The sequence below is a fragment of the Mauremys reevesii genome, linkage group 5 (genome assembly GCF_016161935.1).
Source record: "Mauremys reevesii isolate NIE-2019 linkage group 5, ASM1616193v1, whole genome shotgun sequence".
NCBI classification, from domain to species: Eukaryota; Metazoa; Chordata; order Testudines; family Geoemydidae; genus Mauremys; species Mauremys reevesii.
The window spans coordinates 31,829,752-31,855,764 of NC_052627.1; the positions used below are offsets into that span (position 1 = coordinate 31,829,752).

Below are 26,013 nucleotides of genomic sequence, written 5' to 3' on the forward strand. Positions count from 1 at the left end.
AACTGACAGAAGAATTCATAGAGGTGGACCTCCCCAGGAAAGATGGCTGACTATAGGATCAAACCAGGGTAGTAGACAGATGGCCCCAACTTGTGACATTGGGCACAGATTGGAGCCCATTTCCATTTCAGATGCGGTATGGTGCCAGGGGGCCCAAGCAGTGGAAAATGTAACCCAAGCTGGAGGAAATAAAACCTGAGCGGGGGGGGGGGGTGTAAAAAAACTGAAACTGGAAGGATATGGATTGGTAAAAACTGGACCTAGGACAACAAACCATCAGGAAGGGAAAGAAAGTGGGGTCTCCTGAGAAAGGGGGAAGGATAAGAAAAATATGGAAATAGAGGCAGAAGAAACAAATACCCCAAGCCTGGTAGCCAGGGTTGAGAGGTCATCAGGTCCCCCCCTCCACCCATACACCAGAAGGACAGAGCCCAGATATAGTTTGGAGGGCTGGGAGAAACAGCGACCCTGAGCAACCAGGTGGAGGAAGGTAGGCCCTAGGTCCTACCACAAAGTAAAGGGGTTTAGGATAGGGAGGCTGATCCCATAGTTTGCCCATGATATGAGGACCTATGGGCAGAAGCAGAATTATGGGGGTGACCTCTGCCCATCAAATGCAATTTCTGTGGGTGAAGAATGGATGGACTCCACAAGGGCACCCCCAGATGACCATCCAGAGGGTGAGGAGAGACTCCAGCAGAGTAACACCTCGGGCAAGGGAGGAAGACCCGAGGAAAATAAAAAACAGGACCTGCAGCAAGAAGGGGAGATCAGTGACAGAGAACTGGGAACCAACAACTAAGTCAGTACTCTTGTCACTTGAACACCAATTAATTCCCCTCAGGCTGGACCTGACCAGGCCTAATTAGTGGATTAGAATGGACTGGGGGAGCACTAGTGAGCAAATTGCCCCATTAATGAAGGAGGTATAAGAAGGTTCAGTAGGGAAGTGCAGAGAGGCAAGCTAGTAGAACCAGAGCTAGGAAGGATCTCTGGGTAGAGAGTGATCTTTTCCCTCTCCTCTCCTTGGCAGAGAGCTGAGGAAAGATTGAAACTGTAAATGCCTATGGTGTATGGATCAGTAAGGTGGTGGGATGTTTAACAAGTGAAGGTCTTGGAGTCTGTGTAGACAGAGCAGAAGACAAGAGAGGGACATTGCCCTATCACAGCTTGTACTAAAAGTGGAAAAATAAGGATTAGTTTTACCACAAACTATGTCCTGATGTTTTCAGCCAATACTGCTGATGTTTTCAAAACTAAAAATAATCCACTTTTGAGGGTTTTTTCCATGGCCCCTTTGTGATTTCCCCTGAATAGTCCCATGACTCATTCACAGCCCTTGGCATTATGAATGCAGCAAAATCACTGTTTATGGGGGTCTTTTTTTAGAGTTAACATCCATGGCTGAAACAGGATAGTCTTTGAGGACTGATCCACCTGAATGCCATAACACAAACGGAGAGATGCACTTCCAGAGACACCTCTTGGAAAGCAAAATTCAGACTCTCTGGTTGCAGAGTCCTCTACCCCAGCCGTAATTCAACAAAGTCTTTGAAATGTGGTTTCTTGCCACCAAATCAGCAATATCTATTATGAATAGGCTCAGAACAGACTGAAACTGTGGGCAGAGGTGGAGAGGAGGAGAGCAGCAAACCCTGTAAAAACAAAGCATCTGTTATTAGATTTACTAATGCAATTTGAGCTTCCAACTTCCTGTCGTAGATCCGATCTGTAGATTATTCTGTGGTTTTATTGGAATGACCAAGTCTAATTTTGGGCTGAAAACATGAAATGAGTGTATCTAAATGAAGCTGCAGTGAGTGCTAAATATTATCTATCAGTTTCATTGAGGTTCCTGTATAATCAGAGCTGTGCTTAGTGGATGAATATTTAGAGCCATTGAGAGTGACATGGTGCCTCATAGCTGAGGAATCGCAAGAACTATGGTGAGCATGCTTCTCTTTGTGCAGCGGGCCTATCTCTGCTGGCCTGGTTGGGGAAGGAAGACTTACTGGGTGAATTATGGCCCTGCCTCTTCCCTGCCCTTTTTGGGTTAATTTGTGCCCCAGGGATGCGTGGAGGAAGCAGTCCCTGCAGTTCCCCAAATGCAAGAGCTGTGCTCATCCCCTGTCCTTGTGTGGGGTGGAAGGATCCTGGCTGTCTGCCCCCCTGCATACCCACGCAAGGACAGGTACAGGCAATCTACCCCTGAGCGGTTACCTGATTACCTAACCCCAGCAGTCAATGTAGTGAACCATGATCAAGGTCAGTCAAGCTCACTACTTCAATAAGTTTCAGCCTTTACATTTTCCAGAACAAATGAACTCAGCACAGGACAGTAGAGCAGCTGTGCTAATTTACCATTGTGTGAAAAAATGGATTTTCCATGATTTGTATAATTCGATGGTTTAAAGTTTTATTTATAAACTGGCTCAGCCACTGTTGATAATGGTACATTTCGTAACACAATGAAAAATTCCATCTTAGACTTTAAATTATTTCCACTCGTTTGATACATCACTGGCGAACAGCTGGCTCTCTCAAAACCAGTATCTCCAGGCAGATTGTTACAATGAAGACAAAACTCTACCCATAAAAAAGGATAAGGCTGTGAAGTGATGCAAACCAACAGAACCCAGGAAACTGAAAGCTGAGGCTGATGCTCTGTTAATTTCCCTCACTGTTATATTTTTTAAAAAAACCAACAACAAAGAAACCAAAAAGAAAAAAGAGATGCAAAAAGTTTTGGTTAACTTCTTAATTTAAAAGATACTGTTTGGATTACTTTCACACTCCGTGGTGGCATTTCCTCTTAACTGAAATCAGGAAGTACTCTACTGGAAATCTCACAAGAAAGCCAGTTAGTTCTTTAGGGCTTTCTAGCCAAATTCCTAGGTCAAAGGGGCTGGGATAACTTCAGATAAGTACTTTATTAAGTTTTGCCAAACCAAATCATGACACTGCTTGGTGAAGGGGCTGATTTATGGGGGAATTATAGTGTGATTAAGCAATGACTAAAGGGAGCGTAACTGTCTACAAATGATGATGATGATGTTCGTCCATCGTGTTCGAAGAAGACCTTGACATCTAACAGGTTGTGAACTGTCCACGGTGCATCCGCAAATGGCTGGTAAGGCCAATACAGGCATGGAATGTTCTGCCACATGTCGGGCAGACATGTGTGGGCACCACTGTTACAGCATTTGCAGCTCTGGCTTTATGGAGTGCACGCTTCTCTTGTGCTATGGCAAATACTGAAGAGGGTAAACACCAAAGGACAGATTTTCTCTGGTCCTTGAGTAGGAAAGTGGACACACAGGATCCCTTTACTTTCCTCTGCAATTCCCATGGAAAGGCAATGGACAGTTGCAGTTCCCGTGCTCAAGAAGCATGATCCAGTGTCCACTGAGGTCAAGTTGGAGTTTTCCATGACTTAATAGGCATTGGATTATATCCAGTAAGCCCAGAGATTGCTCTCCTCATATATCCCTGAAAACAAGTGCTTGGAGATAAGAAGGGGGCCATGGCTCCATCCCCCTCGTTGCAGCAGCTTGTAGAGTTAGATATGCTTATTGCAGCATAGGCTGAATACTTCTCCTGCATCCTGGGAGCTCAGAGAGGGATTGTGCTCCCTGAGATTCCTAGGTATACACTGAAAGTCGAATCAGGTTGGTTTAGGGAAATCAGATGTAGATACCCCATATGGTAAGGAGTAGGATGAGGAAGCTCCTGGTTAAATGCATCCCCCTCATTTAAATTACCAAATTCCAGTCAGCCCCCTAAGCACCTTCTCTCCCTCCACTATCCATGAAGCAGCAGTGTCAGCTTCTGAGGTGGCTACAAAGGAGAAGGAGTAAATGCCACTGAGTGAAGACTGGTAAATTCAAATAGCCAAGTGTTTATTTGTTATTACTACATGTTCATATGTGAGAAAATGGCCTTTTTAAATACTGCACATTGTGCAGGGAGCGAATTCTTTGGTTGGGAAATGGGCTTTGTGGATGTCTACACTGAAGTCAAAGGCGTGATTTGCAGCTCAGGTAGGCATAATTGAGCTAGCTGTAATCTAGCTAGTATGGCTAAAAATAGCAATGAAGACTGCAGCACAGGCTTCAGTGCATAGGCTGTAGAAGCCCAACAAGGCCCTCTGTGATAAACGAATAATTGAATTAATCATTTTGACTGTTTTTAGTAAAAAAAATTGGGGGAAAATTATTTCAAAAATTCCTCAACATTTTTTGACAGTTGTTAGGAAACTAATTTTTCTCTCAGCACTAGTTCTGAGAGACATGTTAATATCCCAAATTCAAAAAGTTAAATAGAAAACTAAATAAAATATTGAATATAATTTTAAAGCACACGTGTGGAAAGTCTTGAATGAATTAATGTGAGTTAACACAACAATATATATTTGCTTGTGTAAGTAGTGCATATGAAATTATCCTTTCAGTCAGATACAGCAGTGATGCACAATGACAGCTGCTTGGGAGCCAGTGGTAGGATTTCTGGAATGGGCAGGGGTCCTTATTTGGGTCTCATGGAAGCATTATGTCAGACCTGGAAGGACAAAGCTTCTTTTTCTCTCTCCTGAGGGCCATATTCCGCTATTCTCACATGAAAAAGTGTCAGAGAGGTCTTACTGGAAGAGAATTATGGTTTTGATGAGTACAGGAGTGTTCCATGTGTTCCTTCCTTAGTGGCAGTCATTCTAGGAGGATGTTGATACTGTTTGCTTTCAAAGTATTCCACTGATAGGTGTCAGTGGGAGCAGTGTGCATGCAAAAGAAGAATTTGTACCAATGTGGAAGTATTCAGTGTAAATATCATGAGTTTATGGGAAAGGTCTCTTCGTCTATATTCTTCACCATGACTTTGGAACCTTTCAAAGTAAAGATGCCACCTAAGTATTTAGCCCAGATTTTAGACAAGATCCAGTGCAGAGGACACTTTGGGAGTTTTACTCTCTTCCAGGTGGATCTCTACCAAAGATAAAACTGCTCATTCCTTACTTTGGATTACTGAGGTTTTATGTATTAATTACAGGCCTCAATAACTTGGAATGCATTAAAAAACACAGGCCAGATTCTCTCTTGCACCAAGATATGCTTGATCTAAGAAGGAATAAGGCTATCAAGGAGCTGCTTATGGCTTCCTGATTCCCTGGTTATGGCTTCCTGCCACAGCTCCAACATCAGCTAGAGCAGCCTATGGGCTGCTCTAACTTATAAAAGCTGGCCATAGACCCCGAATGACCATATGCCAGTTGTAAATTGCCATAGAGAAGCACACCTTCATTTCACCACCTTGTGGCCCCTTCTTGGATCTGATAAATTCTTCCCCCTTCTCCCCCCGGACATACCTCTCACATTTAGTTTTTCTTGCTTTCGTTTTGCTAATATGATTTGAACTATATGAATTAAGAATTATTGTGCATTACTACTTTATTTTAAATCCTTCTTTTTTCTTGACCAGGCATACCCTTGCACTAATGATAAGGAATGTGAAGTTGGGAGATACTGCCATAGCCCTCATCAAGCTACTTCTGCCTGCATGATCTGCAGAAGGAAAAAGAAGCGTTGCCACAGAGACGGCATGTGCTGCCCTGGGAACCGCTGTAACAATGGTACTTAAGCAGCTCTTCTTGTTTTCCTTTTATATATGACAATGACTGGTTTAATGGCATATATTGAGAACATATGTAAGCAGAGGACATGTGTAGTAGTAGTTCTGTTTGAGTTACCACAACTCCTTCTTCAGACCAATAGGAAACATCTCAAAAAACTTATAACAACACAGGGCTTGTATAAATATGTCATATGCTTTCTTCCTTGCGATTAGAAGAGATTCTGTGATTTTGCTCTGCTAGTAAGAAACCTAAGACATGATTTTCAAAACTGTGTAGGCAACTGTATGCCTTATTTGAAGGTGCAGTTATTTTGATTGCATGCTCAAACTGTATTTGCATGTGGCAATAGGAAGTTCGATGCATAACTAGCCATTTAGAGTGTAGTCATTCAGTGTCTGGTCAGATTCATGACCCTTGTGTTAATGCAGCGCTGTTGTGTTTCACACTAATACAATGTCAAACACAGCAGGGGAATGTTTACTATTTTTTTTAAATCCCCCTTTTCATTAAATTTTCTGTAATAGCATAGTACATTTCTATTCATTTAAGGTATTGCGAACCACCGCTCTGACCCCCTGTTCTTTTAGATTTTTAAGGTTTTTTTTAACAAAACCTATATTTCATGACTAAACTATGGGTGGCTGACAGATTACTTAAAATATGGATTAATTCACTGATTCAATAGCAAACTGGATAATCATTTTTTTTCAGTAAATGTAAAGAAGCAAATTCATCCGTGGTGTTACTCCACTAAAACGATGCCTTGAAAGTTATATTCTTGTTATTGTTTATATTGCTGATGCCCCACCTCAGATTGGAGATCCTGTGGTACGAGGATTTGGAGTCCCTGCTCCAAAATGCCTGGAATCCAAATAAACAAGACAGACATATGGTGGGAGGGGAAATACACAGGCACAGAGTGGTGAAGTGATTTGCTCAAGGTCACTAGCAGAGCCATCAATAGAACCCAGGCCTCCTGAATTTCAGTTCAGTGCTCTATTAACTCACAACACTCCCTCTCAGCCTCTACCACAGCCTTCTAATAGGCCTTCCCATTTCTAACATCTCATTCCCATAGGTATTTGCATACCAGTAACTGAAAGCATCCTTACTCCACACATCCCCGCTCTGGAAGGACCACGCAACAAGAAAAATGGCCTTTATTCTAGCAAGGATTTGGGATGGCAGAATCTAGGGAGACCACAATCCAAGCTGTCACACATAAAAGGTAGGATTTCTTTTGCAATATAGTCCAGTTCATTCACCTCGCTGTAGAAAGACAAGATACAGCAACGCAGACTAGGCTGATTTACAGTAATCTGCTATGAAATGTTGGGAGGTCTGGGATTATCATCATCTGTATATCTCAGGAATTCACAGACCACAAACGATATTATACCAATTTGCTTGTATATGTCAGTCATAGCCTCTGTGCTCGGAATAGCATTTGTTCCTTTACTGTAAGCCATGTGTCAGATGTGGTGGGAAAGTGTATTTTCCAGTTGCGCAATCTGTGCAGGCCTCACCTTACTTATCTTGTAATGATCATGCAATATGTAACACATGCCTTTGTGACCGTGAGGCTTCATTAGTTGAATTTCTCCTTATCAGGCCTTACAGTAGATTGTATTGACATCCTCCTTGCACCTCTCTAACTCCCCCCAGGCCTTGGTGTTTATGTACTTCAAATACCCGCCGATGAGTATCATATCCTCTGTTTCTTGGTCAACATTGAGCCAGACTATTCTGAATCTATACTTTCTGTCTCAGACACTGAAATATTTTGTTTGCTTTTCTTAGGGCATGAAGGAGACCCCTGCTTACGATCATCAGACTGCATTGAGGGGTACTGCTGTGCTCGCCATTTCTGGACCAAAATTTGCAAACCTGTGTTGCATCAGGGGGAGGTGTGTACCAAACAGCGCAAGAAAGGCTCTCACGGCTTGGAGATTTTCCAGCGATGTGACTGTGCTAAAGGGCTGTCTTGCAAAGTATGGAAAGATGCCACTTATTCTTCTAAATCAAGACTTCATGTATGTCAGAAAATCTGAATGAGGATTGGAAAAATGTTACTAACGGACTGTGAATTTGTGTATTTGCATTGCAGCATGGTCGGAAATGAGGATTGTAAATAAACACAGAATGGTTAAAGTAATGATTGTGGTAGGAATAGAAATCACCCCAAACTGCATTTGTTTTGAACTGGAGGTCAATGCGATGGCGGCTGGAGTTTTTCCATTATGCAACTTCTTTGTGTAAATAATTTCGACAGTTTGTGGAAAAAAAACTATTATAAAAAAGCAGAATGGAAATTATTGACATTTATCAAGCTGCATGGTCCCATGACTTTTCAAGAGTTCAGTGTTAGGGGTGGGATAGGTTTCCACCATGGTAATAGACTGTTAAATAAATTGTATACAGCATATTCCAACACAAAGCAGTGCTTTACAGGAAGACTTTTTCTGTCAACACATTATTGGCTACTAAAATATTAGTGATAAATCGCAGCTGTTAGAGATGGGAATAAAAGTTACTGTGAATGTCCATACATCTTGTTAATCAGGGCTGTCACTTGAAAAAGGAAAGCACTCCTGCAGGGCAAGAGTGCTGGATTTTGCAGGCCCCAGTGGGAGTGGCAAAATCTCACCACACAGTGATTTCAAAACACCAGTGGCAGTTCTTCTGATCAGAGGCATTTAAACAGGGTTTTTTTTGTTTAAAATATATATATAATTCTATAAATATTTAAACTGAAATGCCTTAATCGGTTCATCTTCAGTTACTATAATTAATAGCTTGTATTTGTCTCGGTATACTGCTAGCATACATGGGCTGAGCAGATAAAGCAAAGTATGTGCATGATGCGTCCAGAATGATACCCATTCAGTTGCTCGTAGACCTACTAAATATAGTTTTCTTGTCAGAACATGCTTGCATTATGGATAGTTCCATAAAGGTAATATTTTGAAAAGTTATGAACATCTGAATATGGAAGGTTATAACAGAAATTGTTTTGCAACCTTAACTATAAGAGATGCTGCCTGCATCTGCTACAATTAGATTGTATGCTAATAAATTAAATGTTTTATACTATAACAGTAACAATAGGCTGTTAGTGTAAATCTGGTTCTTCCATGATTTGGAGAAGCTAAAATGGATTGGATTCACCTTGCACAGTCAGCAAAAAAATTAAAAAGTTGACTTTTGCAAGCATCTCATCGCCTCTCCTAAAGAACAGACAGTAACATGTGATGCTGTCATCTATGACATGCTGCGAGCTGTCATGTGATGTGACACAACAGCTCAGACTGAAAAGAGAACAGGTTCTGGTTGAATGCATGTTAACAGTTTGGATATTGTTGTGAACAGTGGATTCACATTGACTACAGTGGATAAAGAAATCTGTTAACATAACTACCCTGTTCGTGAACTGGCTAAAACGAAGGATGTCCACCATCTGACTTCTTTCTTAATATCTTTGCACCTCCTCTTACTTTGCTCACTTATTTTAAGGAATGTTATCTGTGTAAACGTAAGTAAAGAGACTGGAATTTCTTTTAAAAATAGCGGATTATATAATTAACTTACTGAAATATCTGTTTCCACATTTTATAAGACAATGGCTCTCCCCTTTGGTTAATCAGTTCCAAACAGCTTGTGTACAGCAGAGTAGTTTACTTTAATTGTGAAGACCAACTTTTGACTTCCCCCCTCTCCCCCTTTATGGCACCTTTCCCCACCCTTGCATTTCTGTACCAGTGCCTTTTGTACAAATAATGGTTCATATACATCTTCTGACTCAAACTTTCTTACTGGAAATCAGATCTGAACTACGCTTCCTGTATCTCTGATAAGAATCTAAATTCCAACATAAATATCGGATTAAAGAGAATGATTTATAGGATAATAATTTTCATATGCAAGCCACTTTTTATTGTTAAAAAGGGAATGGTCTGTAGAGAGAGGCTCTCATATTCCTTAAAAAGTGATGATCCGATTCCAATCTCACTGTCACAAGTGCTACATTACTGCAACTCCAGTGACTTCAATGGAGTTACTTCAGTGCAACTGAGAACAGAAATAAAGTCTGGAAAGTGAATCATTTCAGCAGAACAACTGAAATATAGAGGTCAATTCCGAAACCCTTTCGTACACCATAACAGCACATGCATATAAGATCAGTCTCACTGACTTTAGTGTGTCTACTCGATGTGAGTAGGGAGTTGAAGAATTGTCCCCTCTAGTGATTTGCATCTTATGTCCTGACTTCTGCATAACCTCCCCTTCTCCGCACAAAACGTAGTATTTGGAGTAATTTATTTACAGGAAATGTTTAATGAGATGTATTTTCTTATAGAGATATTTCTTACAAAAAGCTTTGTAGCAGAATATATGTGCTGCCTGATGACTTTGTAATTTAGAAAAATAATGTATAATAAGATGAAATATATTAAATGTCCTTTTTCCCAAAAATATTTACCCACATTCCTTGCCTGCTGTTTAAGCGTAGGTCTTTACTGAATAGGGTGGATTGGAAGATATACTCAGTATTGCCAAAACATCATGAGTCAGGCCCCAAAATAAGTAGATCGGCTTAAAAAATCATTAGCTATTTTTAAAAATTGGGATTCTTTTGAGTTGTCATCTGGTTTCTGGATTTATAGGGTGCATTTGTTTCATATTTTCATATTTTTTACAGCACTGAGAGGGCTAGAAACTTTTTTTTAAAGCTGAGGTTTTCAGGCAGTCTCTTGACTGCCAGGGTTAAAAAAATAATAAAAATAAAAGCCTACCAAATATTATGAAACTTTCCATAAAATCACAAGAGTTGGCAACACTGTATACTGTACAGGCTGGATGCTGAAGTCAATAGGAGTTTTGCCATTTACTTTAATACACATGCCTAAAGAACAAAAAAACATTTATTTTAGCTGCTCATTAAAGAAGCAGCGATTTCTACTTTTCAATTAATGGTATCTGTTCACCGATATGTGGTATATATGCAACTGAGAGGTGAATTTGCCCCATAGGCTATCAAGAATAACTACTTTTTAAATAAAAATATCCCCATCTGCATGCATATAATATTCAGAGTCTAGGAAATCAAATAGAATAGCTGTTCAGATACCCAGTGATCACCGTGGTAAGAGAACACAGATAGAAATAGCCAGAGATTGTACTTAAACAATATGGCATATTGATATTAATCACAGCATGATTATTCTTGAAAACCTGTGAGGAAAAAAGTAGAGAAAACTGACATTTACCAAGGAAACTTCTGTTTCAGCAAAAAAAAACCCATTTTCCATCAAAAAATTTTGTTGGATATTTTTTTTTAACCAGCTCTAGTCAGTAGATGAGGCTGGGAGAAGGGAAAAAATTTCCTCAACAGTTTTGCTCTTTCTGTTAATGGCCATTGTCAGAGTTGCTGAGCAGTGGCATATTTCCTCTCATTCTCCTCGTGCCCTCTCACTGCTCTGCCAGTCAGCTGCTTACCTGCTCAGTGCAGCATAGTAGGAGATGAGAGAGGCATAGGGAGTGATTGAAGGAAGGAGGGACAAGACTGAGGTGATCAGGTGCTTGGGGTATGGAGTCCTCTGCTGACACTCCCTACACAAAGGCCTAAGGACAGGGGAGAAAGGGAGCTGCTCCTGTTGCAGAGAGTGTGCAGAAGAGAATCTGCTGTGTGAGATCCATGCAGATTACCCTTAAGGGTTTACAATACAATAAGAATGGAGTGGGATGGAAGTAAAGCCAAGAGCGGGGAACTAGGATATCTTGGGTGGGAGGCACAAACTAGGAAAAATTCTTTAAAAAAATGTCAAGTCAACTCTGCCATTTCCCCTGGCAGCACCAGGCGTTGCTTTCTTGCCTAGTCAAACCTCAGTGTTTCTACAGGTTTTGGGTGCGTCCAAACCTTTGAGAAAAACACTCAGTTTGGGCAGAGTTAGCATAGACAACAGCCTGTTGGTGGCCTAGGATTCCCAGTCCACCTTCTTCTGCTGAAAGGCAGCTGCAAGGGAAGGAAGAGAAGAAAGCAGGAGGGGGCTGCTGCTGCACTGCAGAACTCCATCTGTTCCCTTAGCTATTATTCTGAGCACCACTGCTGTGACTGACCCTGATGGATCTGCAACACAGAGTGGATCTCATTGGAAACTTGTTTATGCTGGCAGTTCTGTGCTATTTTTGGAGCTGCTATTGTTATTGCACAAGTGTCAATGACTTATTTACAAATGTCTGGTACAAATAAAGCCTTTGTTTTTTACAGTACCAGCTTGTTCTATGACTGTTTAGAAGTAGTTTGGTGCATGATGCATTTCCTAAAGCGGAGGAATGAATCTTCATGTAGAAATTAACCTTTTGAAATATATCAAGATCATTTTTAAAGAAAAATACAATTTAGAATCTTAGATGCTAGCAAAAAATCCCCCACCCCACAATTAACATAAAAATACTTTTCAAAATGATAGGCAGATTACAAATGTTAGCCCTGGGCTCCCAGGTACACTTGGGACACACATTCTCCTTTCTTATTGTCAAAGCGGCTCAAACGGTAATTAACAAACCAAAAATGTTATGAATTTAGGCCCCCTTTGTTTTCTGGTGATCAATTCACAAAGCCTTTCTGAGACTGCATATGTTTTTCATCCATATTTGCTGACTAGTTTGGGCTAGTGATTTTTAGACTGTGGATGGTTTGCAAACTGATTAGTAACTGTTCACGACAACTAACCGGAAATCACGAATTGTGAATAGCCTGGTACTGATTCCGCTCCCTAATTGACTGACTGATATTTTCACAGGAGAATAACAAATGTAAACAGTCATGAATAACACACTGCACACACAACACAAATACATTCACGAATGCCAATGACTGGTCAAATATTTGGAAATAACAACCTCATGAGCGGTGGCAAATTCAGAGCAAGCCATCTAGTTGCAAATATGTTTAAACCTCTTTTCCTCATTATTTGAGCAGTTCTAGCTATTGTAGTAATATAGTTATATTTAAGATGGAATAAAAAAATTCAATGTATGTGCTTTAAAAATGTGTTCAGTCAGTTTGTTGGGGGGAAGATAAAAAGTGGCTGAATTTTAACCTTTCAAATCTGGCATGCAGGTAGCCAATTGTCACAGAGGAAGAGTTACTTTGCATGGTCCAATAAACTAGTGGGTTAAGCCATTTAAAAGTTGTTATTGTTTGAAAGTCAGTGCTGATTACCATTGCTACTGAATATAATGGCCCTGCCTTTAAACTGGGTGGAGATGGGTGTTCATACAAAAAGTGATGTAAAGACAATAAATCCTATAACTTCACTAAAGACAATGAAATTACACTATTTTTTTTGGGTGTAATTTAGTGGACAATGAAATGAGCATATGTGCTCTAACAGAGGTTTTCCTTAGGTAGCAGTCTGTATCTTTGGAACAGGAATATCTGATTTCTGTCCCCCTACTGCCATGAAGTTCTGAGTGACCACAGCATGCATCATACTGACAGTCTTGACCTATGGATTTATCAGGTTGTTTTTAATTTCAACACACTCCTGGACTTTCTTGTTCTGTCCAGGGTTGAAAATGGGAGCACCAAAATAGCATGAGCAAGCCTGTTCTCATAGTACTGACAGGAGGTAGAATCTTAGTACAACGATTCCCATTGGCAAGCCTGTTTTCATGAGATTTCCAGCTCAAAATTTTCATACAGAAGGTTCAGATACTTTAGAGAAGTATCCAGAATTCTGGGTATTTATCCAAATCAAACTCCTACCGTCAAACCTTTTGAAGTTCACCTATCACTAAGCCTCAACAGGATATGCATTGTTATACAATTTTGATTATATATGCAGCATAGTATGCCTCCAAAACCTGAAAGTTAAAAATATATATAATGCTGGTAGTAGAAGTTAGAATTGACATGCAACCATTTGGCAAGGTGAACTAGTATTGTTTTCACAGTCAGTGCATAATCTATACATTCAAGGGAAAAAATACACCCCTAGTGTAAACAGGCACAACTCTAGCACAACCTAACCAAGTTCTTGAGTGAAACCTAGACTTAAACAAACATTCCAACGCCATCTGTATATATGCTGTACTGTAGTATACCATTTGTCAACTACAACTAATGCACTTTGCCTTTTGTGTGTTTGTGGGGGTGTGACTATTTCTTGAAGATAAATGTTTGCAAAGAGGCAATTCGTCTCATGACACCATAAATCTGTGTTTGTGATATCATAATTTCTGTGCCGGGAATGGTTTTGTTACCACCATCAGGGAAATAATTTATTTGAACAAGCAAACAGAAGGAGACTCTTAGTGAAGAGATTTTTTGGTACATACAAATATTTAAATACATTAATAATAGATTTTAATTTAGGCTTAAAAATGTTTTTTGAAGGATTATTAAAACTCATGCTTCAAGGCTTCAGCCAATCCAATATAAGGTGTTAAGATTCATAGAAGGCAAATTATCCCACAACTGCATACTGTAGGGTTTCTTGCATGTTCTTCTGAAGCATTTGGTGCTGGCCACAGAGAGAGAGAGAATACTGGACTAGATGGAACTTGTGTCTGACCCAATATGGCAATTCGTATGTTCCTATGTACTCTGTGGCAAGCTGGAAGGTTCTAAATTATAGAGCAGGGGTGGCCAAACAGTGGCTCCTGAGCCTCATATGGCTCTTTTACCGTTAAAGTACAGGTCACGGAGCCCTTCATGCCCCTCCCCCCATTCTCCACCTACCAGACTGTGTCGGGGGGAGCTTGGGGCCTCTGCCCTACGGTGGAGTGATGGAGCTTTAGCCCCAGGGGAGGCACCTGCTGGGACTCGGGGTGCACCTGCTGGGGCTTGGGACTTCAGTAGGAGCAGGGTTGAAACCCAGAGTCCCCGCTCCTCTCAGGGCAGAATCCCCAGCCCCAGTACCTTGTCACAGGCCAGAAGTCCCGAGACCCAGCTGGCGCACCCAGCTCTTGAACTTCTGAAGATTATTGTAAATGGCTCGGAGGGTCAGTAAGTTTGGCATCCCCTGTCCTAGAGCAATATCCCCTGGTTTTTGTTTCACCTCAGTGCAGCAAACTGAAAATGTGATGATGGCTTTGGGTTTATTGAATGAAATATGAAAGGGAACGATACAAGTAGTACCTATCAATTGTTATTTATTTTCATATTACATTTCAGTCATACTACAATGCCCCCCAGTTTTCACTGTGTCACAGATTTTTTTCAACTAGAGCATGTAACCACTGTATGGGGTGCCCCACACCCATCCCTTAAGGGGTTAAAGGTGGCTAGGTGGGCCCATTAACCACTTAAGCTGCACCTGGAGGAGGAACCAAGGAGCAACTAATTAAAGGATTAAGCTCAGCTGGGCAGGAAGAGGCAGAGCTTGTAAAAAACAGATAGCTGAGCACAGACAGGTGCTGTGGGAAGAGATCTGCAGTTACTTTCTCTGTGGCTAGGGAGAGTAGGTGCAGGAAGCAGTCCAGGGAAACAACAACAGGGGAGGATAGTGTAGACCATAGCTGCTGGTTGTGGGGTCCCTGGGCTGGAACTTGGAGAAGAGGTTGGGCCCAGGATCCCCTAACAGCTAGTGGAGAAGTAGTACCATTAAGAGGCAGTGAATTGGAAGCCTGTCTGGAATTGCTGGTACAGAAAGACTTTGGTACACAAACCCCCACCTCCAGAAGGGGAAAACTGCAGTGACCTAGCTGGAAGCAAGGCTGAGCTATGTGAGGGAAAGAGACAGAGTGAGCACCTGCAGGAAGGGGCATCAGACTGACTGACCTACTCCCCAGCCGTGGCTACAAGGGGAGGGTTTCTAGTGGTGAGTAGACTCCTTGTGACTTCATGTTATAGAAATTGCTAGAATGGGAGCAGGAGGTTTTGAAAGCCCTATAGGGAACATTCTGGTCTGCTCAGCTCTTTAGGAGTTTGGGCCACATACATTCAATGCTAAAGTGATCAGTGAAATACTCATGTTAGTATTGTTGACATTTAAATTCACTGTAGAGACAGTGAGTTGAATTCTGTAGTTCACAGCTCTCTCAGAACTAAAGCGGCTCAAAAATCAGGGACTATTTTGCAGTTATCTTTTTAAAAAATAGTTTTCTATTTTATTTTTTAAATATTTCATAGGCTCTAATTTTTATTTAAATTTTAACCAGCTCTCTTGGTTTTAATTTAAAAATTCTTTGGGTCTGCCTCTGGTTTTTATTGGTTTTTTTTTTTATCAAAATAGAGTTTTTGCACAAAAAATTGAAAATTTTGAAATTCGGGAAGTTTCCTCCAGCTGTGTTCAAAACTATTGTTTCAGACTGCATGCAGACTTAGGGAGGCAACAGTGGTTTATGCTTTGTTTCATATTTTCAAGGTTACCATCACAAGCACTGGAAACCACTTTTAAAAACAAAAAAATTAGGTTCTGAAGCATAACTTTGTTGCCATGAATGGAATTATAGAGAAAAAAAACTTGGTGTCTATATAGTACACTTACTGCTACTAGAAGTTGAAGTTTGTACTGCAATGTTACATTAATTTATTTTTTCAAATGTTTCATGAAATGAATATTGTTTGTGAGGAAGCAGAAGGAAAAGGTAGATGCACAGAAGGAGCCTGTTCTAAGAAGTATAAAGGGCATCAGGGAAGCTGGCATGAGCAGGAAAGTGGGAAAAATATTATGCAGAAATAACAGCACTGCGATGCAAATAAGTTGTAATAACAAACACACAGCAGACACTGCTATGTATGGAGTGGTATCATTCAATTAATCTCTTCACTAAGACACAGTGGCCAGATCCTCAAGGTACTTAAGTGCTGCTCTGCTCAGCACTGCAATATTTTCCCCCTAGGTGGCCTGCCAGTTGGTGCAATCCTTGTCCCAGAGCTAGGCAATCAGGATCCCTAATTAATGGGGATAGTTAGGAGCCTAAAAAAGGATCCTCAAAGCCAACAAGCTGAGCAGGGAGTCAGCTAAGCCACCAGGAGAGGCTTAGTCACTAAGTGGCTGACCTAGTATGCCAGGTTGACAGGCCTGAGAGAGGCACCTCAGCCACAAACCCTCTTCTCGAATTGGGCACCTAAACCAGGTCAGCCACATAAATTGCCTGTGCCCTAAAACTTTCGTCTGCTGCTGTTCAATACCTCTCTGTCATGCTACATTTCCCTGTGACCCCAGAGATCTCTTGTGCGTGTGCTGTGCTGCACCCGCACTCGCATCTCCTAGTGGCTTGCATCCAGCCATCCTGCTGTAGGGACTGACAGGTCTCAGGTCTGAGCCATGCTCAGAGAGTACCTACAGGATTGGGCCCCAATGGTGAGATAAGTGTCCCCTCACCTAGTTTGGGAATCCCACTTCAGGCCCTCTGGGGCTTTGGTTTGAGTTAGGATTCCAAACAGCTCAGTAGCTGTCGAGCTGGCAATTGCCATCTGGCAGAAACTTTGGTCCCTAGGGGACTTAGGTACCTACATGGTTAGGCAGAAGCAGAGTGACAGTTTTTTGAAAATGTCAGTGGCACCTAAATACCTCTGAGGAGCTGGGCTTGTGTCCTTGTCTCCTAATAAAACAAAGAGCAGGAGAACCTCATACTTCTGGTTTAAATGAAGGCCTGATCCACAGCCCACTGAGGTCAATAGAAAGACTTTGTCCATTGACTTGACTTCAATAACCCATTGAAGCCCTAAATATCTTACAAACCACACAACTGGAAAATGAAGTAGAGAGATGGTGATAATCCTTCAATCAAACAGTAAAGGAGGCAAAACACCAACCGGTAGAACCACTGACTACTTTCTTTTGGTTATATGTAGCCTTAACAGTAACATTTTCAGGTGTGTCCCACAGTCTCACTTGACAGCAGTTAACTGTCAGTTAACAGAAATCCTACTAGTTGCCATTCCTATCCTGGGAAACCAGTGCCTTTAGTATAGCTAGGATTACAAAACGCTCCTAAAGCAATATGGTAATTTAAATTACATTTTACAGACAGGCGAGGTGAATATGCAGTAGACAGAGATCTCACTCAGCATTTTTTTTTTTAAACAAATGATTCATGACAGTCATATGCTAAAAATGTTTTTCGGTTTCAAGTTTTAATCTATTGCGTGGGAAATGCAGCAATCTAACTCAGACCTATCAAATGGAGACCATGAGGATGTGAATTAAAAATTGTCTGCCACAAGGGGGGTGGGGACAGATGCATACTTGGCTGGCTGGCCGGCCAAGCGTGGAGCAGGAGTTAATTAATCTGCCTAGATTTCTTAATAAAGAAGGGAGAAGGAATATAGCTCTCTGTCAACTTAATTTTCAGTCTCTGACCTTTCACCTGAAGCACCCTGGTTTGAATCCAGCATCAACCAAAGGGACTGGAACTTATTCTGATGATGTGACAGTAACATTTTCTACATGTGCTGAGTTTGGCAGTATTGGCTTCGGTCCCAAAGAACTAGAGCTTCTAGCACAAATCAACTTTGGTCCAACTGGCAGTATTTGCTCTCTCAAAAAGAGGCCCCATGTGGAAATAAACCAAAGAGAACTTTTTTTTTCTTCCTACTGACACGTAGGCTCTTGAAGGGCCTGGTAACACACCAGTGAAGTTAATGAGAGCTTTGCCATTGACCTCAATAGGAGCAGGATCAAATCCAAGTAAAGTGGCAAGATACATGGTGGTAAGGTGTGTGGGGAAGCCTGTTGTGTTCCGCATTCCACTTGACCTGTGACAGGAGGAGGATTGACACTTTTAGCCTTATCAAAGCTTAAAACAAGCTTTCAGAAACACAACATTTATCACCTGGCAAAGCAGAATGATTTCATTTGTGGCCACCACAACACAGTCCACAAGGAGATGTGATAAATAAGCTGAGATATTCTGTTCAGCAGACCTGTTGACTTTTCATATGTGGGAAGAGTGAACATGTTTCCAGACAGCCTGCTGTAATATCCTCTAACCCATGATGATACAATTTCAGCACAATGCCCTAGAGGCTTGATGCACAGGATCCTGTTTATGCTAAACCAACTCTCACACTTGATACCCTGCATGCCAGGCTGAAGATTTACAGTAGTGACTCACCCATGTGCTTATTGTGGCTATGAAAGAAAGTGTCTACTTTCTTTCACTAAGGTTTGCAACTAAGGATATCATTAAATGCTATGAAATATTTGAGTGAGATTTTTCAAAACTAGCCTCCATTTAGCGTGCACAAATTCAGGGCACATTGCATGATGGCTTTTAAGCCTAGGTTGGGGTTATACATTTCCAGGGGTGCTATTTCTATCAATTACTTCACTTCAGCCCATCACTGTAATATCTGGGTGCCTTCCACAGAGAACTGATAGCAAAAGTGCAGTCGCTAGAAGACTTTATGGACTTTCTAGCACTTTTTCCTTTTCGAAGTAAAATCTCTGGGAATGTCAAATTAGGCTATGTGTGGACGGAAATCGACCTTAGTAGCTCCAGGAGCTATCCCACAGTGCACCGCTCTGGACAGCAGTCCGAGCTTGGATGTTCTGACCAGCCACATAGGAAATGCCCAGGGAAAATTTGACATGCTCCGGCACCTTGTGGATGTTCTGCAGGACCACAGGCAGGAGGACAGAGCCCCCCTGCACTGTATCTGCAACCGCCCTCCCCCGCCACAAAGTCCCAACCCCCCCTCACCCAAAGTAACAAGAAGGAGGGGCGACAGGGGCTGTGAAAACTGTCACTGCACCCCTGCAGAGTGCACAAATACAAGAAGGCTTTCATTCCCTAAATGTTGAGAAGTCCTCCCCTTCCTGGCTCACTGAAGCCCCAATCCCAGTTTCATCCCCTAACTGTGTAGTTGATTATTAAAAGTAGCTTGCTGTTAATTACTATTTCTGTCAAGTTTTTCTACAGAAGACTGTCTGTGAAGGGGGGGGGAAAGGGGGTTGTTAATTGAATAGGACAGTCACCTTTACCAGGGTACAGACACGAGGGCAGGATCAACAGCAGGTCACACACACAGTGCAGTCAGTAGGCACCCTGGTTGGTCTGGGAGGTGTTTTCCATGTTCTGTGTGGGTGGGGGGTACATGACTTTGTGGCATGGGAGGGCGGTTACAGAACTTATGCAGCCGTCCTTGTCCCGGACCACAGAGCCACGCAGCAGGGGAATCTGTAACCATCCTCCCCCGTCACAAGGTCACGTAGCCCCCGCACACGGAGTCCTGAAAAGGAGGGATGGCAGGCTCCGTTGAAACAACCAGTCCGGCACTGCAGACCGCTCTAGGAGCAGGAGCCTGTCATTCCTCGAGTATAGAAGCGGTGTTAACATCACTGCACACCCTACCCACCACAGTCTGCGTCCCTGTTTCAACCCTTTAACGCGAATTCATTAATAAAGAAAACGTTGTTAATTAACAATGTTCCATTAACTTTATTTTTAAACGTGTGTTGGAAGGGGGGAAATGTGGTGAACGGGGTATGTAACCGCAGAAGAAAGTCAACAGTAATTGAAGCAGGGGCAGGTTCAGCTTCTCTGTAAAGAAACTGAACAGTCACAGGTTACCCTGCTCCCTGAGCAACCTAGCTTTCAAAGCCTCCCCGATGCACAGCGCTTCCCACTGTGCTCTTCTAATTGCACGGCTGTCTGGCTGAGTGTAATCAGCAGCCAGGCGATTTGCCTCAACCTCCCATCCCGCCATAAAGGTCTCCCCCTTGCTCTCACAGAGATTGTGAAGCACACAGCAAGCTGCAATAACAATGGGGATATTGGTTTCGCTGAGATCCGAGCGAGTCAGTAAGCTCCTCCATCTCCCCTTGAGACATCCGAAAGCATGTTGAATGATGACAGTTACCCAAGACCACCCTTGACACATTTTTCCCCCCGGCATGCATTGTGGGGAAATCGCAGAATTCAAATGGGCAGCGGGGACTGCGGGAACTGTGGGATAGCTTCCCACAGTGCACCGCTTCCAATGTCGATGCTTGCCCCGTTAGTGTGGACTCACAAAGTCGAATTAGTGTCCTTAGTGTGGACACACAAATTCGACTTTGTAAGGTCGATTCCACAAATTCGAATTAAGATAAATCAAACTAATCTGGTAGTGTAGACATACCCCCAGTTATGCTCAGGCAGTTTCATGTCACTCCATGCAGTTGTCTATAGCACAGGTTCTCAACCATGGGTACATGTAGCCCTGGGAGTACACAGAGGTCTTCCGGGGGTTCAGCAACTCATCTAGATATTTGCCTAGTTTTACAATAGGCTACATAAAAAGCACTTGCACAGTCAGTACAAACTAAAATTTCGTACAATCACGTTTATACTGTTCTATATACTATACACTGAAATGTAAGTACAATATTTATATTCCAGTCTATTTACTTCATAATTATATGGTAAAAAGGAGAAAGTGAGCAATTTTTCAGTAACAGTGTGCTGTGACACTTGTATTTTTATATCTGATTGTGTAAGCAAGTAGTTCTCAAGTGAGGTGAAACTTGAGGGTACACAAGACAAATCAGACTCCTGAAAGGGATATGGTAGTCTGGAAAGGTTGAGAGCCACAGGTCTATGGATATGTCTACACTGCAGTTGGGAGGTGTGATTCTCAGCTCAGGTAGATATATACACATAAAGATAGTAGTGTGGCTGGTGGTTCAGGCTAGCTACCCAAGTACAATCCTGCCCAACCCCATATCTCATACTGCCTAGGCCACCAACCATGCCACCATAACCATGCTACTATTTTTAGTTCACTACTTCAAGCAGAGCTGGTGCATGTATGTCTGTCTGAGCGGGATATCACACCGGTCAGCTGCAGTGTAGACCTACCCTTTGTCCTGTGTGTACAACCTAGTTTAGAGGGCTTCTGTTTATTCAGTGGATTAACCAAATCTTCCAAATTGGGGGGAGGGATACAATTTCTGTGACCCCCCCCCAGTAACAATTCCTGAAATACTTTTAAATACCTATTAAAATCTATAATTTCCCAGGATCAGATCTAGTGCTAGCATTCTTTGTTTTTAATCAGCCATGCCAACTTGCTGTCAGTGATGAGAGAACTTTCCCCACAAAATCCTTTAGTAAATCTAAATTCAATTTTTAATTAACTTCTAACAAGCAGGTATCCCTTGTTAAATATGATCTTTAAAACAAGATTTGTAAGGATAATCTTTGTTGCTCTTTCCAAAGTCTCATCTGATGCTGCACACTGTTTCAGTTTGCCACAGCTTCCACCATGAAGACACAGATATAAATTTACCCCGCAGTACTTTTACCCATAAAGAACAGTCATTTCTTGCATCACATTTTTGTCCTGCAGTAGAATGCTATTCACTAATCATGTCTGTGAACTTGGTTTAGGGAGATCAAAGGAGGAATTCCATAATAAGTGCTTGATCAAAGAGTGTAATTTAACCTATTTTGTAATCAGTTTGATTTGGGGGGAGGTCTTGTCTAGTAAAAATAAATACATTCTAGAATGACTGGTAGTAAAATGGAATAAAAAGAGATCTCTGAAATTGTTTGCTAGTTTCCAGGGATTGCATGTGCCTTTCATCTCCTTCAATACACTGGAGATGCCTACAGAAGAAACAGATCCACAGTATCTTCTGAGTACATGATGTGGTTCAAAATATCCTCCAACAAATAGCACAGCACAAACATTTTCAACAAATTCAAATGAAATAGAGCTTGCATATAAGATAGCAAGGGTTATGTCCCCAATTTCTCCCATAACTTAAATTAACTAGCTTTTCTTATGTATTTGAATGGTATATGAATAAGATGTTGACCTATTTGAATTTGGAATTGTAGGAAGAGAAACTTCTCCAGAGCAACCTGATTTAAAATATTAATGCTCCTTTGCTGCAAAATGAGCTGCTTAACAGACACAATTTAATTTAGGGCCAGATTTTCAGAAGTGCTCAGCTCCTGCTCCAAAAATGCCATGCATGTTGAATGACAACATGAATCTGGCCATTTGATTTAGGTCTTTAAATGACCTCTGTGGAGCTGAGCTTTCCTGAAAATCTGGCTTTTAAGCTTTTATTCTTTCCCTTTTATAAGCGATTCAGCCATTTTATTAAACAAGATACCCCTGTAATTGATTGTGGTTGTCCATGACAGAGACTCTTTGTAACTGTTTTGAATTTGTCTAAAGGCCGATATACTAATGTACTGGGTAAACAAAGCCATCCATCTAACTTTAAAAAATGCTCATTTATCTTATGATAAAGGCATGAGTTGCCAATGCATACAAGCAGAGTAACAAAATATAATATGTAAAATAGATAAGAAAAACAAAACAGAATGTCACAACTATCACCCTGGGTTTCAAAAGCAATCTACTAGCAGGCGATACAGGAAAAAAGGAATAAAAGCAACACATGAATGGCTTAATCTAAAGGCTACTAAAGTCAATGGGAGTCCAAAAGGCTTTGGCTCAAACAACAAAAACAAACTACAGTAATTGAAAAGAAATATAATATAAATTGGAGGTCCCTATGATAAAGCACCAACTTATAGCTTGACTACCCCCTGGTAAGGAGGCCATCTCATACTTATGCCCATAAATCCTTTATACTACATCACAAATTCATTGAAGTACAACTTTGCATGTATTGTATGCCAAATATTCAAGCTGGCAGCTGTAGGAGCAGCTTATTTAGGGACTGCTGCACTAGGAAGGGAGAGGTCAAATGAGATCCTGCTGTGGCCAACTCTCTCCCTGCAGCATCCCCCAGACCCAGAAATGTGCAAAACCCTCCTCTGTCCCCTGCCATGTGGCTTTAAGAAAAGAAACTGCAAGGACGCATGAGCCAGAAGCCAAAGCCAGCAGAGAAGCATATAAAGCGGGGACTGATTGACACTAATAGGATTTTCCACAATTTTGACTGGATTGTCTCTGCCCTGTGCTGACTGGTGGTTTGCACCAATCCCATACTGCCCATCTCAATCTCTTCACCTCAATCTCACTCCATATTTGCCTGCCACTCAGACCTTCCTCTTCACCCCTGCTCTGACCCTTCACTTCTTTCCTTTTCCTTGCCTTTCTGTGTAGCTAATCTCCTGACAAATCCACTCTCTCACCCTCAAAAATGGCAGAACTATGTGCCAGTTGTCACCATCACATCGATAGCTCTGCTTGTGTGTTCTTATCCTTTTCCCCTACTCCCTGCCTGTTTTTGTCTATTTAGAATGTAAGCTTTTCAAGTAGGGACTCTGTTACTAGTATTTGTACAGGACTAGCACAATGAGACCACAATATTGGTTGGTCCATTGGCACTACAACAAATAACATGCCTTCCAATTATCTGTCAGAGGAAAAACTGCAAGAAGAAACTCATGGGGGGCTTCCTTTTCATGGGCCGCCTCCCATGGGACTTTCTGTGGGAGGGATGATCTCATCATGGTGAGATCTATTAAACGTACAACAGTCTCACAAGGTCAGTGGTGCAAATCTCATATCTTCAGCCACTTAAAATAAGACTGGACAAAACTGTACAACTAGATGACCTAAAAAGTTGTTTCCATTTCTAATGTCTAAAATCCTTTGATTTGCATCTTCTAGAAATTCAGGAAGTGCAGTGGCAATATTCAATCTCTTACAGACATAGCATGTGGAAGACAGAGTCCAGACTTTGATAGAATCTCTTACTTTTTGCTGTTTAATGTTGTTTAAACTGAATTGTTCCATAAATGGTTAGACACTCTTGATAATGTGACTAGAGTGATAGATCTTGGACTTGTAATGCGTTACAGATATCTTCATTTAATTGCATGTCTGTTATGAGTCAGTGACTCATTCCTTAAAATGTGATGTAAAGTCAAAAATCACCTAAATTCCGCAGATCTTTGGTGAAAACATCTGCAGAATTTGCCAGACTTTTCTGCATGCTTCTGATTGACCTGCAATTAGTTAGTATAATTTTCCACTATGCATTTTTTAAAAAACTTACTATGTAGTCTGAAGTGTGTCTGCCATATTCTGGAAACATGGAAATATTCCCCATAGTTCATTTTAAAAATCAAAATTCCCAACAGCATTTACCAAGTTTGCAATATTTTCCCAGTGATCTTACCCATAACTTCTTATCGCTCACTTACAGCTTTTCAGGACTCTCACTTGCACCGACCATCATTCTTCCATAAGTTCCTGTGCAGCAAAGACCAAGGCTTCTGGTTGTATCAGGAAATCTCTGTGCATATCCTATCTGCTATTGGAACGCTGCACCATTTCTAAGCCACTAACAAAACCTTGTAGTAGAATCCTCTTTTGTAAGTCCATTCAATTTAACATTCTCAGTCTTCGAGTTTCTTGATTTATAATTCCTTGGACTGTTTCTTTGTCCTTCATATGGACACAGCCCTTTTGATGTTATCTGCAATACTCACAGACGCTATGGGTTTTAATCTCTTGTCTTGCTTCAGGTTTCAGAGCATCTCTCACTTTTGCCCCCCACGCATTGATCGAGGGCTCCCTAGTGAAAGATCTAGATGCCTGTTTAACTACCGTACTCAGCATTTCGAAACCATTAGTCAGGACTTGGATTGTGGCCATCAGAATACGGATATTTTGGGGCATGCAGTTATTCCCATACTTTCTTCACCCCCTGCATCTGGAAGACCGATAAGATTAAACAAGATGCTGGGGGACTTATCTCATATTAAATGAATTTATGAGGATAAGTTAATAGCTGATTCCTGGCTATTAAGCTGAGCAAAGCTGAACTGGATTCAGGGATCTGCGACATGTTGTGTTACCACAACATGGCATTTGAGCAACATGTCCTGAGATTGGTGGGATGGTAGACTGTGCTGTCAAGCTCTTTACTATATTCTGAACTTCCTTGACATAGTAGGCTTGGCCATTGTCATTCTAATAAGTTAACCCTGTGACAATCTATATTAGCTGCAAGTCAGATGCATGATCCAGGCCAACTTATTGTCAGTGCAAACTTCCATTACTAAAACCCATTAAATCCCAAGGCTTTCATTGTCATAAATGACAGCTGCATTGTCATAAATATGCATCCTGTGCTGCTGAGTAGCCCAACTGTAAAACTCATCTGTAGGCACTATGCGTTCAACTCGTCACTATTAATTCACTGGGGTCCTTCCCTTAATTTCGGATTATCTCAAGTTTCTTCTCCCTAAAGTGATGTAACACTTTCTAGGGAGATTAGAAGAAGACCGGAGCTTGTAAAAGGAATAAAGACAGCCAGAGGAAACTTCAAGCCAATCTATGTCTCTTCTGTCAGTAGCAGATTTGATACTGTTGTCCTGGTCTGTTTAACATTCTCTCAGAAGCAGAACTCTTCTAAAGCTTCTTTCTCATCCTCAGATCATCCATCATACTGGGTTATTTTTCTATGTAGAAATCATAACGTGTTCTTTCTCTGTATAAAAATGTACAGCGA

General features: G+C 41.5%; 1 protein-coding gene and 1 long non-coding RNA gene across 6 annotated transcripts in view; both read left to right on the top strand.

Moving 5' to 3' along the window:
• Positions 1 to 10,195, top strand: part of DKK2 (dickkopf WNT signaling pathway inhibitor 2) — a 146,311-nt gene extending 136,116 nt beyond the window's left edge. For all 4 annotated transcript variants that reach the window (XM_039539390.1, XM_039539388.1, XM_039539391.1 and 1 more), the window contains 3 exons: positions 5,473 to 5,623; positions 6,705 to 6,854; positions 7,427 to 10,195. In XM_039539390.1, the coding sequence (XP_039395324.1) occupies positions 5,473 to 5,623; positions 6,705 to 6,854; positions 7,427 to 7,677 (552 nt within the window). In that variant the 3' untranslated portion in view covers positions 7,678 to 10,195. The remainder of the gene's footprint in view (positions 1 to 5,472; positions 5,624 to 6,704; positions 6,855 to 7,426) is intronic.
• Positions 10,196 to 14,997: 4,802 nt separating this feature from the next.
• The window catches only part of LOC120405684, a 59,227-nt gene continuing 48,211 nt past the window's right edge, over positions 14,998 to 26,013 (top strand). The window contains exon 1 of one of the 2 annotated variants that reach the window (XR_005598766.1): positions 14,998 to 15,453. This is a non-coding gene — a long non-coding RNA (uncharacterized LOC120405684). The remainder of the gene's footprint in view (positions 15,454 to 26,013) is intronic. The other variant, XR_005598768.1, reaches the window with a different exon arrangement.